General features: G+C 35.7%; 1 protein-coding gene across 1 annotated transcript in view; it reads left to right on the top strand.

Moving 5' to 3' along the window:
- LOC137406656 (cilia- and flagella-associated protein 337-like) overlaps positions 1–16,593 on the top strand; it is a 117,891-nt gene that overhangs the window by 62,651 nt on the left and 38,647 nt on the right. The window contains exons 13-14 of the mRNA XM_068093263.1: positions 9,059–9,073; positions 10,418–10,472. Coding sequence (XP_067949364.1) covers positions 9,059–9,073; positions 10,418–10,472 — 70 coding nt within the window. The remainder of the gene's footprint in view (positions 1–9,058; positions 9,074–10,417; positions 10,473–16,593) is intronic.

Consider the following 16,593-nt stretch of genomic DNA (forward strand, 5'->3'; position numbering starts at 1 on the left):
ATGGCTTATGCAGCACGCATTCAAGTCTCTCTTTCCCCTTTATGGCAGTTTCCACACTGACAAAGCTTCTTCGGCTGGTGGGACGATATAAACATTCTGTAATCAGTAAAACAAATGCAAAAAATATGTCATTCATAGATATGTCATTCTAAAGCATATCTATTGACAGCTTCCAAATTGGGAGTTGGATTGCAAGTTGAATTGGAGATTGCGAGTGTAATTTTTAAAAAACGAATAAACATTTAATAAAGGCACAAGTACGCCAAGCCAATGATTCGAAGCTTTGGTTCTGGAGATTAAAGATTTGCAATGATCAATCGATTTTACCCACTTCCTACGAGTGAAAATAATTTGTAATCATGACTCTAATTTACCAAAGAAAATTTGAAAAAAAATTTATAGCTAGGTAAAACGGCGGATAAACTATGAAACGATGATTGGAGATAGCAAAGAATTATCATTTTATTAATTGGTATATGTATTTATGACTAAAAAAATATTACATTTACTTAGGTATAGAAGACTCTAAGTTAATTTACCTCCATTCTGTCTTCCTCTGCAGCAAAACGCTGCTGACGCCTGTCAGCTTTGACCATAGGCTGTCTACTCCAATCTTTTACTAAAAGTTTCTCAGATAACTTTGAGTAGCGGTCGCTCGAACTTGAAGCCATTTTAAAACTATGTATAACTTAGTAATTGTTGAAACGCGTTGAATCAGTAACTATGAGAATGAATTATCTAATTACGAGAATCTTCGAGATCACAGACAACGCGTTTTACGAGTGATAACATTTATGACGGCCTATATAAAAATTTTGCGCGCATGATTGGCTAACGAAGCGACCTCATATTTATTGCTCGTGGTTTCGTTTCAGATACCTTGCTTGTGACGTCACGAAAAAGGCACCCGCTGGAACGTGAGCTTTTTAAAAGAGGGCCTCATTCAAACGCATATATCTCTGGACAGGGTCGGTCTACAAAGACAAAAATGGCATCAAATTGTAGCTGATGTTTTAGCCTTTAATGGGTCTTAATTTCATTAAATGGAATTTTTTGACGCAACTACATCTTTAAGCGTGTATCATTAAGCGTGTATCATTAAGCGTGTATCATTAAGCGTGTATCATTAAGCGTGTATCATTAAGCGTGTATCATTAAGCGTGTATCATTAAGCGTGTATCATTAACCGTGTATCATTAACCTGTATCATTAACCGTGTATCATTAACCGTGCATCATTAACCGTGCATCATTAACCGTGCATCATTAACCGTGTATCATTAACCGTGTATCATTAACCGTGTATCATTAACCGTGTATCATTAACCTGTATCATTAACCGTGTATCATTAACCGTGTATCATTAACCGTGTATCATTAACCGTGTATCATTAACCTGTATCATTAACCGTGTATCATTAACCGTGTATCATTAACCGTGCATCATTAAGCGTGTATCATTAACCGTGTATCATTAACCGTGCATCATTAACCGTGCATCATTAAGCGTGTATCATTAACCGTGTATCATTAACCGTGTATCATTAACCGTGTATCTTGCTTTCGGCAACCTTTTCAGTTGTTTATGGTGGATCACACGTGACCATGGTAATGCCTTACTGAAACTCTAATTTTTGTTATGTAGCTGTTTTTAGTATAAAATAATCACCTATTCTTTATACAATCGTTGAACACATAGCTGAAGAGCCTACAGTTTACAACATTAAAAACTAGTCAAGACTATTTCCTGTTGACCTGAAGCATTTTAAGAATAAAACTCGCGGAATGTCTACAATAGATGTATGAGAAAGATAATATTACAATTAGCTGCCATATTGATGTCTACAATAGATGTATGAGAAAGATAACGTTACAATTAGCTGCCATATTGATGTCTACAATAGATGTATGAGAAAGATAATGCTACAAGTAGCTTTCTTAATTAGCGCCATATTGGCAGAGAAATGTCAAAAGCCACATTTATGTAATTAAAATAAAAAGTAATCAAAATGAAAAACAAGCTTATAAGTATTCATGATAACACTAATTATAATGATACTAATAGTAATATTACTAATAATAATCTTTCCTATAAAAAGAACCGTGCGCGTTCATCTATCAGAAGCCAGAAGAGGATGTTGGGAAAAAGACTATCATTAGTGCCTCTGATGTTAGTGCCCCTGATGTTAGTGCCCCTGATGTTAGTGCCCCTGATGTTAGTGCCCTGATGTTAGTGCCCCTGATGTTAGTGCCCCTGATGTTCGTGCCCCTGATGTTAGTGCGCCTAATGTTAGTGCCCCTGATGTTAGTGCCCCTGATGTTAGTGCCCCTGATGTTAGTGTCCCTGATGTTAGTGCTCCTGATGTTAGTGTCCCTGATGTTAGTGCTCCTGATGTTAGTGCCCCTGATGTTAGTGCCCCCGATTATCTGTCATGGCACATTGGATTTCCAGGGTATTATGATTAATCGTCTTTGCTATAAAAATGTAGTGTCCGTCCATCTGATGCCATGCTTAGAGGTGAAGACAAATATTGCATCACCTAGGGATTGAACTCAAACATTAGGCTTAGCAGCCAGAATATGTAATATGCGCGCTGCTATCTGCCTATCTGCTATCTGCCCCGCTCGTCCACCTTGCCGTACCCTAGGACACTTATGTATTCGCGGCATCTAACTTTCGCGTTTTCGCGGTGTCATCCTCTCGCGAAAGTTTCATGTGCGAAACTAAACTATCATAACAAACGAGCGAAAAAGCGAAACTAAATAGCTTTGTTCATTGATACTGTATAATTGAATTTTATAACGACATTTATTTTAACGTTTTTAACGACCACTATAGCATCGTTAAAATATAAACCGACAAAATAATTTGACTGTCAAAATTTATTATGGTATTATTTTGCAATTATTTAGGATTATTTTCCCATTAGGAATGATTTATAATGATAGGAATTTGATGTCAATGCACATGCATTAGTTAGCGTTATCGTTTGCTGGGGACATCAATCAATTCAGTGAGCACCGTGTGTTGAAAGAAAATAAGACACATGCACTGACACTCGCAGTACTACACAAGCAGCATGACTCTGGAAAGGTTTGGATTCACCACTGACACCTCTTCAATAACTTGTAATTTTTTGAGATTTGTTTTGTTTTAAGTGATGTGACTGACGAGGCGTTTTTAAATTAAAATAGGCAAAACATGACCGCAGTTAATACGCTCAGAAAAAAAAACATCTTTTCCTTTTGAGCGTTTTAACAAAGATCAATTTTGCGGATTTTATTTTAAGTTGATTCGGAGGCTTTTACGCTTTCGATGGGACACGGCCAAGCGGGTGATTGATAAAACTTAATCTTTTGCAAACCTTTATAAAAGTCATTAAAGAATAGAGAAAGCATAATATTATTATGCTTTATTAGTTATCTTGAGGTGTTGACTGATGTTCTAAAAAAAGAATCAAGGAGATTGACCCCCTAGAAGCTGAGATATAGACAGCCAAACACAGGTCTACCTAATAAAGAATCAGAGGAAAACCCTTCGAAAATCCCGAAAACTGTGACGTATAAAATCGACTTAATGGTCATGTGCCGGAGTTGCGCACCCTTACCGCCGTTACTTATAATGATTGTTTTGGCTACGAGATGTGAAACGCTTCTCGCGATAGTAAATAATTTACATACTAGCTCTGGTTTCTCAGGAAAATCATCCAAACATTGTGTGGTAAAGGCATTTGCCCACAACCCCTCGCCATGATTTTTTAAAGCAGAAGAGCAGATTTTGACTATTGTGCTTCAAATTTTAACTCGATCTCCACGGATATGCTCCGAAGATCATCTGTTCAACGAACGGCGCGTGTATAGTCTATATGCGATATCCGCGATTGCAGTTTGTTTAGAATAAGAAATAGGAATGGGACTTTTTGTTCCCTTCATCATTTTTCTACTGTGTATCTACTGCAGCATTCAGTTGATTTTCATGATTATCGTCACTATTAACAGACTGGAAGTTCACTACAGCCATAATCTTAAAAAGACTAACTTGACCGTGCTGCTCTTGCTATAAGAAAAGAAAACGATAACTTTTGCTTTGATTTTTCTATTGATCTATTATCTTATCTATGATTATTTTTTATGATTTATATAATATTCATAATGCATATTATACAAAATAATAATATAACTGCGTATAGAATAAATGATGTAACTAATATAATTTGTAGAAAATTCCAAATGATAACCGAGATTGATGATTGATTTAATTGATTCTATTTATTAGCTATAGTTAAAAAATCTGAACAACGCTAAAGATGAGTCTGAATAGGGAAGCTAAGTAGGAGAACAACAAAACTGAGCTGAACTAGCAAGATAGCGAAATGTTGCGAAATAATAGATGCGTGTAGTTATTTTATGCTAAAACTAATCTACACGTCAGAGGGACTGGTTCGGTATTCTAGGAGCGATGATTGTTAGGCCCAATTTGATTGTTCTATACTTCCAGGGATTAAACCAATTAAAACGCCGTGATTGTTATAGGAGAGCGTATTAGTTGGCTTAATTGACCAATGACACACAAGTCGATTTCATACGTCATATATTGATGATTACCAAAACACTTTTGTTTTTTGGTAGACCTGTGTTTGGCTGGCTATATCTCAGCTTCTGGTTGGTCAATCTCCTTGATTCTTCTTTTAGAACATCAGTCAACACCTCAAGATGAATAATAAAGCATAATAATATTATGCTTTCTCTATTCTTTAACAAAAATATTTTGCCTCTGATGATGATGATAATAATGATGCCTAAGAACTACTAGAAGTTGATGTTTGTCTCTATGGCTTGGAATGAAGTGATATTCTACAGCGATAAAAATCGCGTCCATGGCCGTTGGGCAAATAACTTTTCGAATAAATGATGTTGAGGTCGAGTTATCTGAAGGAATTTATCATTGCGTTGGAACTGACCAAACAAATCCGTTTGAGTTGACCTTGTGTTTGAGATTAAATGTTACATTTTATCTGAGGGCGAGTTTTTCGAGTTGGACTGTACTTACCGTAAATAATTTCCAAAAAGTTGGGGCGGCTCAGCCGGCCAGCTGCCCCAGTGAAAACTGGCCTGTTGATAGTCCAAGAAACAAATGGCAGCAAGCGATCAAATTGCATTATTGACCTTGCCCACACCATTCTACCTGCGGTTCACAATTACAAACTAGTCGCAAATTGAATTTTTTTATTGGTGAACCGAACCTGAGGAATATAATTATGTTTGTTCCACTGCATTTATTTTCACATCACTATATTTTCGCACTCATCAGAGCTGCGAAATTAAGTTGCTTCGAAATTTTACTCTGTGAGCTACTCACGAAACTAAATACTAGCGAAATATAAGTGTCCTAGGGTATGTAAGAATAATTAGGCAGATATTCACTACACTTGCTGATCTATCTCGGTGTACTGGGCTGCCAGGGTATGAGGGCTAATCTTAACTATAGTAATATACCCTACAGGATAAAAATATTCGTTGGTTATAAAAATTCGCGATTTCGCGAACAGTCAAATCCGCGAATTATTAAATTCCGTGAATAATTAGTTCTATTTTTAATCACAAGGGAGAATAACTATTGGATCAAATTAAAAACTAGCTGCTAGGCTAGTTTTTAATATAAATACTAAACGTAGTTGAGTTTCAAAACATTTTTAAAGTAATTGCCTGGGCTTTGAGTTAACACCATTGCCAATGCATCACATTTCTTTACAAAATTATTCAAGGTTGTCACAAGATATGCAGAATGGCGTCATCGCAAAAACAGCCGCTAGGCAGAAGTACTAAACGTAGCCGAGTTCCAAAACTTCTTTAAAATCATCGCCGGGCTTCGAGTTTTATTGCCATTGCATCAAACTTTACAAAATTATTCAAGGTTTTCACAAGTTATTCGGCATGACTTCGTCATCGCAAAAAAAATCTCTTCGAGTCTTTTTACATTGAAATTAACTCTATCAACCTCTAATACCGAAGTTGAGGACGATCATGATTTTGATCTGGACATTATGGTATGTATTTGATTTGCAGTGCAAATACGTTTTTCCATAATTAACTGCATTAGTTAGTTCTTTTGTTTAAAAACCGATCGCTTTCATTAAATACTTCAGCTATCGTTTTTGTACTTCCTTAACACTTATTATTATTTTTTCTTTTTTGTATTTACTGCAGATGGAGAATGAAACAACCTACTCCAATTACGAAAACTAGAGACAAGTAGTTATATTCATCAAGGCAGGAATATCGGCAGAGAAGCAACCAGTCAACCTAGAGCCCTTCATCGACAACTCCTTGATATCGCTGCACCAAACATAATTAAATTATATATTTTATTTCATGTATAGATATATTATAACTTATTACAAACTTTAGTGTACAAATAAAATATTTCAAATACAAATAAAATTTTACAAACGATGAATGGAGTAAATATAAACAGTTTAATCTATATGGCGGTTGTCGAGAGCAATAAAATTAAACTGATACTCTTGATAAGTGAATACTAGCGTGTAATGGTGCATGCTCTCTGACTAGTTATTTTGGTAATAGCGGCTCTATATCCCTTTCACTGTCTTGGGTAGATGTTAAAGGCGATTCTCTCGCTACTACATGGCTGGTAAGGAAGTTATCATCAGAACTCTCCTCGTGGCTTACTATTGCAAAGTTCTGCCGGTTGACCAAAGATTTGTGCTCGTAAAGGCTTTTTTGTTCCTTTTTTCAAAACAGATATATTCTCCTCGTAAGTAGCTGCGGTCACTTCTACCTCAATTTCCAGACCTCCCTGAATGATTGGTGATCTTCTAAGAATGACATCTACCACCCTTGCAGTCATTGTGCTTGCCTGTATGATGAAAAATCTCTCTCACACTAAAACAAATAATGAAGCTGTAGGGATGGAAAAAATAAATATTGCGTTTTACCGAAGAACCAAAGTAAAATTCAAGGAAGTTAGTAAATGGTTTTGAAAAAACTCATTACTTACTGCAAATTGTTGGTTCATCAGAGGCCTCCCATCTATGAATATTCGTGAAAACCTCTGAACGCAGCAAAAAATTTATAGCTTAGCACTATCGACCCGTAGTTGTAAGCTAAATAGAAAATGAAACACGGAATGCGTGCATGCATAGGGTTAACTCTATTGCTAGACGTAATAGAGTTAACTCTTCATAGAGAGTGACAGTTTTCAACCGCGAATAAATTAATCCGCGAATATTCATGAAATGGCAATTTTTGCGAAATTTAACTCTGCGAATAAATTCATCCTGTAGTGTATAATTACAATATGTAATAATACTATAACTCAAAACGTTTGTCCGAAGCCATCATTGACAGTTGGGGAAAAAAATTGCGCTGTTTGACGATTCAAACAAGATTCAAATTCGCAACTTTCAGACTGATAAATTGCGACTAGCAACTGCATCGCTCAACTGCGTGCTGAAATCTCTGAACAATTGTATGTAGTTATTACGTTAAACAATCACTCACGGCGTACCTACTGCCTGGGTGCGAGTTATTTTTGCTATAATGAAAGCTGCATTATAGCAAAAATCGCTGCACCAAACATAATTAAATTATATATTTTATTTCATGTATAGATATATTATAACTTATTACAAACTTTAGTGTAAAAATAAAATGCCTACACCGATTCATGAGTTCGGAGGATTCATGAGTTCGCCTAGGATTCATGAGTTCTTCTGTCGGAAATCACAGCTGATGGCTGGGAAAGAGATTGAATACTAATTGCACCATTCATCTTGCTGCATCATGAAATAATTACGCATTTAGTTACACATTCAGGGCTGCCTTTATATTACAAGCTCATAAGTTTTCATGATGCCAATGATAGGGGAGCCCATGTATTTGAGTTATGAGGCCATTTTTAGTCATGATGCTCAAGGAATTTTATCTATTGATTTATTTATTTATTTAAGGAATGATATTTATTGCGTATGGTCATTGGGTTACTATGTTTTTTAGAATTAGATTCGTAATAGTTTGTATTCCCTTCAAATAACATTTCTCAGCTTGTTTCCGTAAAACTAGGTGCCAGTTTGTCTTCATAAAGCTAGGTGTTGGCTTGTTTCCGTAAAGATAGGTGTCGGCATGGCTCCGTAAAGCTAGGTGTCTGCTTGTTTTCGTAAAGCTAGGTGTCGGTTTGTTTCCGTAAATTATTATTACACATGCGGACCTCCTGTATACTCTGTATACTTATAATAATGCTAAAGTTTACACTGCATTTATCCATTTACCTTCTATAGATAACTCTCAGTGTTTGTCTGTCTGTCATTCGTGTGTCTGGTTATATTGACAAAATTATTGGAACAAATAATCCACTTCACACTGAAATTGAACTCACTACCTCCAGTTCTGCAGCAGGCGTACTATCCATTATACTACGCATTAAACTGGTGGTACGATGGAATAATGGTCCAAATCGTATTTATAACACCTGCCAATCTTTAATGCTGATTGGTTAAAATAGCACGCTTCAATCTTGACGCGATCTTTTTTCCCAACGCTTGCTTCAGAAGGATGGACACGGCTCTTATTATAGTAGAGGTTTAGTCTGGCTTAAGTTACTAGCTTCAGCTACTAGCTTAAGTTACTAGCTTAAGTTACTAGCTTAAGTTACTAGCTTAAGCTACTAGCTTAAGTTACTAGCTTAAGCTAGTAGCTTAAGTTACTAGCTTAAGCTACTAGCTTAAGTTTCTAGCTTAGGTTACTAGCTTAGGTTACTAGCTTAAGCTACTAGCTTAAGTTGCTAGCTTAAGTTGCTAGCTTAAGTTAGCCAAATTTATTGAGTAAAGGAACTTAGCTTATTAAGAATTACTTTTCTATGCACAACCATTTTTATAACCTGTGCAACGCCGGGCATTCACCTGGTTATTCATATATTGAAGTTAAGGAATGTCTCAAGCTGGTAATATATGAAAGCACTCGTACGTCAAGAGATAGGAGAGTGGCTAGTACTGTTTCATGTCATTACTTGATAGTCATATTACAGTGTCTTTCTCTTTCAGCCTCCAGTTCACGAGGTTTGTGCTTTTTCATGCTTGCAGCTATTATAAAAAAGCTTCATAACTTTGGCTTTTGCCCTTAGCTAACAGTCTTTAAATTCTATTCAGTTTCACGTCTAGCATCTAGAGACAATAATATGCGTTGTTGCATGTCATCTGTGCACAGCTTGCGCAGGGATGACATTTCTTACAAGCAGCTTTTTCTTACCTTAGCTGCTTTGAGTGATACAGTACCTGTAGTTAATAGTGATGCAGTGACTGTAGGTAATAGTTATACAGTGACTGTAGTTAATAGTGATACAGTACCTGTAGTTAATAGTTATACAGTGACTGTAAGTAATAGTGATACAGTGACTGTAGTTAATAGTGATACAGCGAATATAGTTAATAGTGATACAGTGAATGTAGTTAATAGTGATACAGTGACTACAGTTAATAGTGATACAGTGACTGTAGATAATAGTTATACAGTGACTAGTTAATAGTGATGGTGACTGCAGCTAATAGTTATACAGTGAATGTAGTTAATAGTTATACAGTGACTGTAGTTAATAGTGATACAGCGACTGTAATTAATAGTAATACAGTGAATGCAGTTAATAGTTATACAGTGACTGTAAGTAATAGTGATACAGTGACTGTAGTTAATAGTGATACAGCGAATGTAGTTAATAGTGATACAGTGAATGTAGTTAATAGTTATACAGTGACTGTAGTTAATAGTGATACAGTGACTGTAGTTAATAGTGATACAGCGAATGTAGTTAATAGTGATACAGTGAATGTAGTTAATAGTGATACAGTGACTGTAGATAATAGTTATACAGTGACTGTAGTTAATAGTGATAGTGACTGCAGCTAATAGTTATACAGTGAATGTAGTTAATAGTTATACAGTGACTGTAGTTAATAGTGATACAGCGTCTGTAGTTGATAGTGATACAGTGACTGTAGTTAACAGTTCAACAGTGACTGTAGTTAATAGTGATACAGTGGCTGCAGTTAACAGTGATACAGTGACTGCAGTTAATAGTTACACTGCATGTGACTTAGATATAATCTAAGTCACACTTAGAACAATTATGTGCTTACATATAGAGAAGAAATAGATAGAATAAAGTTGATTTGCATTCGCATCTGTATAGCAACCCATATATTCCATTACTCAGCATAGATGTATCAGCTCTCCTAACAGCATGCTATTAGTACATGTAATTACTTCATGCCATTACCCGCATTTATCAGCCAGTTTTGGCTTGTTGACCTCCACACCCTCTTCTCATTGCTCTTACTATTTTATGTTGGACAGAATTTTTCTTTGTTGACTCATCTTCATCTTCTGAGGAATTTGTTTTCTTTCAGGTGAAGGGAATGATGAGATCTGTGGCCTGACTTATGTGGAAATGAACAAAAACAGGTAAATAATGGTTCCTGGTTATCTACCGATGATGAGTTCTCTAACAACTTCACTTGTTCTCAGTATTTAAATCATGCACACTCTCTTGTATCGGCATACACTCTCGACATACACTCTCGGCATACACTCTCGACATACACTCTCGACATACACTCTCGACATACACTCTCGGCATACACTCTCGACATACACTCTCAGCATACACTCTCGACATACACTCTCGACATACACTCTCGACATACACTCTCAGCATACACTCTCGACATACACTCTCGACATACACTTTCGGCATACACTCTCGGCATACACTCTCGGCACACACTTTCGGCATACACTATTGGTGTCGGTGTCAGTATCGGTGTCGGCCAACTGTAACTGTGTTGGTCAGTCAAGTTTCATGTAATAAAATTTGTGTCACATGGTGTAATGAACATCGTGTCACTTGGTGTAATGAACATTGTGTCACATGGTGTGATGAACATTGTGTCACATGGTGTAATAAACATTGCGTCACATAGTGAAATGAATATTGTGTCACATGGTTTAATAAACATTGTTTTACATGGTGTAATAAACATTGTGTCACATGGTGTAATAAACATTGTGTCACAGGGTGTAATAAACATTGTGTCACATGTGTAATAAACATTGTGTCACATGGTGTAATAAACATTGTGTCACATGGTGTAATAAACATTGTGTCACAACTCGTCTATCCGGTAAGGTTTATCTGGTAAAGTTGAAAACTCTGTCAACTCTACCAGATAAACAAGAACCGTTTAAGATAAATATATGATCCATTATAGCGTCTAATCCGGACACCATAAGAAGCTCAAATCTACATATCAATTGTTTGCGCAATCCCTTGAAGATGGAGTGTTATTTCTGCGTAGTGTGTTTTTAATATCATTGTCGAACAAGCAGCAGTGTTCCTGCCACTATTGTGAGTTTGAGTTACAGGCGGTGCTTGTTTAGTAATGATAATTTGTTTCAAAAACCTCGTCGATAAACGAATTTGTCATTAAACAGGTTAGGCCATTTTGTCATCATTCAGCCAAAAGGTGACTTTAACTTTTTCTTTTATTTATACATTAAAGCGCTATTTACTGTTTAGGTAGTATATTAAAGTCTTATTTAATATTTTAGACAATTTTCAAGATTTTAAATCTTAGGTTAGACTAACATGTCGGAAGAGAATGGGCCTGGCCATTTTGTCATTATTCGACAAAACTTACAGGAGTGTACTATCATATGCACAGTAGTGCACTATCATACGTACAGTAGTGTACTACCGTACATACAGTAGTGTACTACCTACCATACAGTAGTGTACTACCGTACGTACAGTAGTGTACTACCGTACGCACAGTAGTGTACTACCGTGTGTACAGTAGTGTACTATCATATGTATAGTTGTTTACTACCATACATACAGTAGTGTACTACCGTGTGTACAGTAGTGTACTATCATATGTATAGTTGTTTACTACCATACATACAGTAGTGTACTACCGTATGTACAGTAGTGTACTATTGTATGTACAGTATTGTACTATTGTATGTACAGAAGTGTACTACCGTAGGTACAGTAGTTTACTACTGTACGTACAGTAGTGTACTATCGTACATACAGTAATGTACTTCTGTACGTACAGTAGTACACTACTGTATATATGATAGTGTACTACCGTACATACGGTAGTGTACTACCGTACGTACGGTAGTGTACTACCGTACGTACGGTAGTGTACTACCGTACGCACGGTAGTGTACTATCATACGTATGGTAGTACACTACTGTTTGTACGGTAGTACACTACTATACATATGATAGTACACTACTGTAAACACGGTAGTACACTACTGTATGTACAGTAGTACACTCTTGTATGTTCTACACTACTTTCTTTACAGTAATACACTACTGTACGTACAGTAGTTTACTACTGTATGTATGGTAGTACGCTGCTGTACGTACAGTAGATTACTACCCTATGTGCAGTATTTTTAATGAAGTTAAAGCTGATTCAGCTACTTTAGCTACTTTGGACGTACTTGTAGTTAGGGGTAATATCGAGGCTAGCTAACAAGTGTAGCCTGGTGAAGGGCAAAAACCACTCATCAGGTATCTATGCTATATTACTGTATGGTTTTTGCAGATAATAGTTGGTAGCCCTTTTACCTAATCTTTGCAAGTAACACCCTAATCCTTCCTACAGTATTACTCCATATTTATCTCAATAGACACACTGAATCATATCTGCAGGTCATATCCTATAATTAGATAATGCTTTATAACCATTCGACTTAACGACATATCTCTTTCTCTATCTTCCCTCTTTTATTTCCACTTACTATCACTCTCTCAACGTGTACACTCTGTCGACCTACTATCTATCACTTGCAGCTTTCTATCATCTTTAATTAGATATTCATGGACTTTTGATCTTGGCCCTTTAACATAATTAATAAAATCATTTCACTATCTGTCTTGGCCCATTGACGTTGTTGATAAAATCATTAAACCAAATGGTATAAAATAAAGGTATGAGTATATGGCTAAACAAATTTTTGTCACTGGCAGGAAGTCAGTAAGGAGTTCATGTTTTGGAAGTGCACAGTGTTCCGTAAATCCCAAACTATGGAACAGTCTCACTCTCTTTTCTGCTTCTCGCCTCTCAATCCACTGTTGTCTCTCTTTCCTTAGTCTATTCTTTTTATCCTCTCTATTCTGTCTGATCAAATCCAACTCTTGCCGATATGCCTCCTCATTTTCCCGCTTCAACTCTCACTTATCTACCACTTGAAGTACCTCAAAAATCTGGCCTCTATTGCATCCTCTTTCGGTCTTCCACCTTAGACCTCATTATTTGCCACATTACCTTTTCCTTCTGCGCTTAAGAATCCAACATATCGTGTCCGTCCACCTCCATTCCTATTACTCTCTTGAATACCTGAATGTCCCTCTATGTGATTTTGAAGGATGTAACTGAGTCCACCATGCTCATTTTGTACATGTGCTTTTGCTGGCAACTAATCGCCCTTGCTCGGCTTCTACATTCTCTGTCAGGTCCCTTCTGCCATCACTCTGCACACCTTCATCATCCTCAACTATCACTCAGGTGTTATGGTGAAAGGGTATCACTGATGCCCTCTGCATCTTCCAGAAAGGAAGATGGCAAAATATCTGACATTTCACTTGCTAACTGTGGTTTAAGGTAAGCATCGTCCTTTAGTCTTTCAAAGTTGAAGAATGGTCTCCCACTAGAGGCTCATCCAATTACCTTCCTAGATAAAGGTACATCATTTTTTGCATTCAGTTAACATATTCGCCTATTTGGTCGCAATATAATTGGCTACTAGTGGTACGTTGTAATATGAACATAGTTTGAGGGCTGGTATTTGTAACATGACCATAGTGTGAGTGCTGGTACTTGTAATATGAACATAGTGTAAATGCTCGTATTTGTAACATGAACATAGTATGAGGGCTGGTACTTTTAACATGACCATTGTGTGAGCGCTGGTACTTGTAATATGAACATAGCGTTAATGCTGGTACTGCTCACATCAACATAGTGTGAGGGCTGGTACTTGTGATATGAACATAGTGTGAGTGCTGGTATTTGTAACATGAACATAGTATGAGGGCTGGTACTTGAAACATGGCCAGTGTGAGTGCTGGTACATGTAAAATGAATGTAGTGTGAGTGCTGGTATACTTGTAACCAGTGCTGGGTAATTGGCCAATTTGGCGAACCAATTAGAATACCAAATACTGGAAAATATCATAACCAAATACCAAATAAAATGCCAAATACTTGAAAAGCTCAGAGCCAAATACCAAATAAAATATCAAATACTCACAATTTTGTAAATCAAATAGTACCACTGGGAAATTTGAGAACCAAATACCAAGTGAAATACCAAATACCGGCAATTGTTCAGACCAAATGTCAAATCAAATATTTATACGTGAAATTCACAAGACAAAATACCAAATACTGGCAATTCTTGAAACCAATTTCTAAATCAAATAGTAATTCTTGGAAATTTCAAAACAAAATACCAAACAAAATATCAAATACTTGGAAATCTCAGTACCAAATACCAAATAAAATAGGGATAATGGGAAATTTTATATTAAAATACCAAATACATTACCAAACACTGCAATTTCTCAACATCAAATATCAAATCAAATAGTTATATTGTGAAATTTCCGAATCAAATACCAAATAAAATACCAAATACTGGAAATTTTAGAAACCAAATATCAAATCAAATAACAGTAGGCTACTGGGAAATTTCAGAATCAAATGATGTAAAATCTTACGGAGCCGACTTTAAATTGAATAATGGGAAATGTCAATTCAATATCAACATCATTGCTAACTATGCTAAATATTAAATACTGGAAAGTATCAAGACCAAATTAACTTTTTTTGCAGACTGAATTATCAAATTTTTTGAAAATCACTGATCACGTTCACATCCAACAACTCTGCCCATATAAAAATGTATACATTATTTATTACGTATTTATGTTACATTCAAATTGAAGCAATATAATGTAGACAAAAAATCATTTATGGTTGACAGTAATTTTAAAGGTACTACATTATTCATAGTATGTTCAAATTTAATAAAGATAATATTGAGAGAAAATCGAGACAAATACAAAATGGCTTATTGTGATTGCGAGTTCTAAAGAATAAAATACACTATTATATCAAGGTACCAAAAACATTGGAAACAAATAAAATATTTAAAATCAATTAAAATTCTTGTATGCCAAATAAAATATCAGATACTCACAATTTTGTAAATCAAATACCAAATCAAATAGTACCACTGGGAAATTTGAGAACCAAATACCAAGTGAAATACCAAATACTGGCAATTGTTCAAACCAAATACCAAATCAAATAGTAAATACTAGGAAGTCACAGAACCAAATATCAAATAAAATAGTAATACCGGGAAATCTCAGGACCAGATATCAAATAAAATACCAATTACTAAAAATTCTTGAAACTAAATACCAAATCAAATAGTAATACTGGGAAATTTCAAAATCAAATACAAAATCAAATACTAAATACTGAGAAATCTAAGAAGCAATTACCAAATAAAATACTAAATACTGATAATTCTCGAAACTATATACCAAAGCAAATAGTAATACTGGGAAAGTTCAAAATCAAATACAAAATCAAATACTAAATACTGAGAAATCTACGAACCAAATAACAAATAAAATACCAAATACTGGAAATTCTCAAAACCAAATACCAAGTCAAATAAATATAGTAATTAGTATTTGAATTTGCAAATAGATCTATTTGGAATAAAATCAATTACCCAACCCTGCTTGTAACATGAATGTATTGTTAGTGCTGGTACTTGTAACATGAATGTACTGTGAGTGCTGGTACTTGTAACATGAACATAGTGTGAGTGATGGTTCATCTTTTAACATGAACATAGTGTGAGTGCTGGTATTTGTAACATGAACATAGTGTGAGAGCTGGCACTTGTAACATGAACATAGTGTGAGTGCTGGTACTTGTAACATGAACATAGTGTGAGTGCTGGTACTTGCAACATGAACATAGTGTGAGTGCTGGTACTTGTAACATGAACATAGTGAAGCTGTATCATAGTTTTTGTGAGGAAAGAAATTGAAGGTGGTGCAAACAAATTTGACTTGAACTGGAAATGTTTCTGTTTGTCTGTTCGCTCTTCTAGCTCTAGAAATGAAATTTTAAGAATGAAAATTCTGCTTCGAACTAGATTTGAACTCACCAACTTCAGTTCTGCAGACAGGTATTTATTCAATTCACTATGCTGTCGAACCGGCTATACTATGAAGTATATTGGGCACATCCTTATTACACATTCTAATCTTTCATGGCTTTATGTTCAACACTTCTGCTAGCGTTATGCTACCTGAAGTGTTGAACTAGAAGTGTTGAACTAGCGTTATGCCAAAAGAAAATGTGGTCCATACACGAAGAAAAATTCTTAAACTCACATGGCCAAGACTATTGCAATCAGTATAGAGCTGTAGTAGACACTGCAGCCGGTACAGTATGAATTACACAGAAATAAACATGGT

Source organism: Watersipora subatra, chromosome 10, assembly GCF_963576615.1.
Source record: "Watersipora subatra chromosome 10, tzWatSuba1.1, whole genome shotgun sequence".
Lineage (NCBI taxonomy): Eukaryota > Metazoa > Bryozoa > Gymnolaemata > Cheilostomatida > Watersiporidae > Watersipora > Watersipora subatra.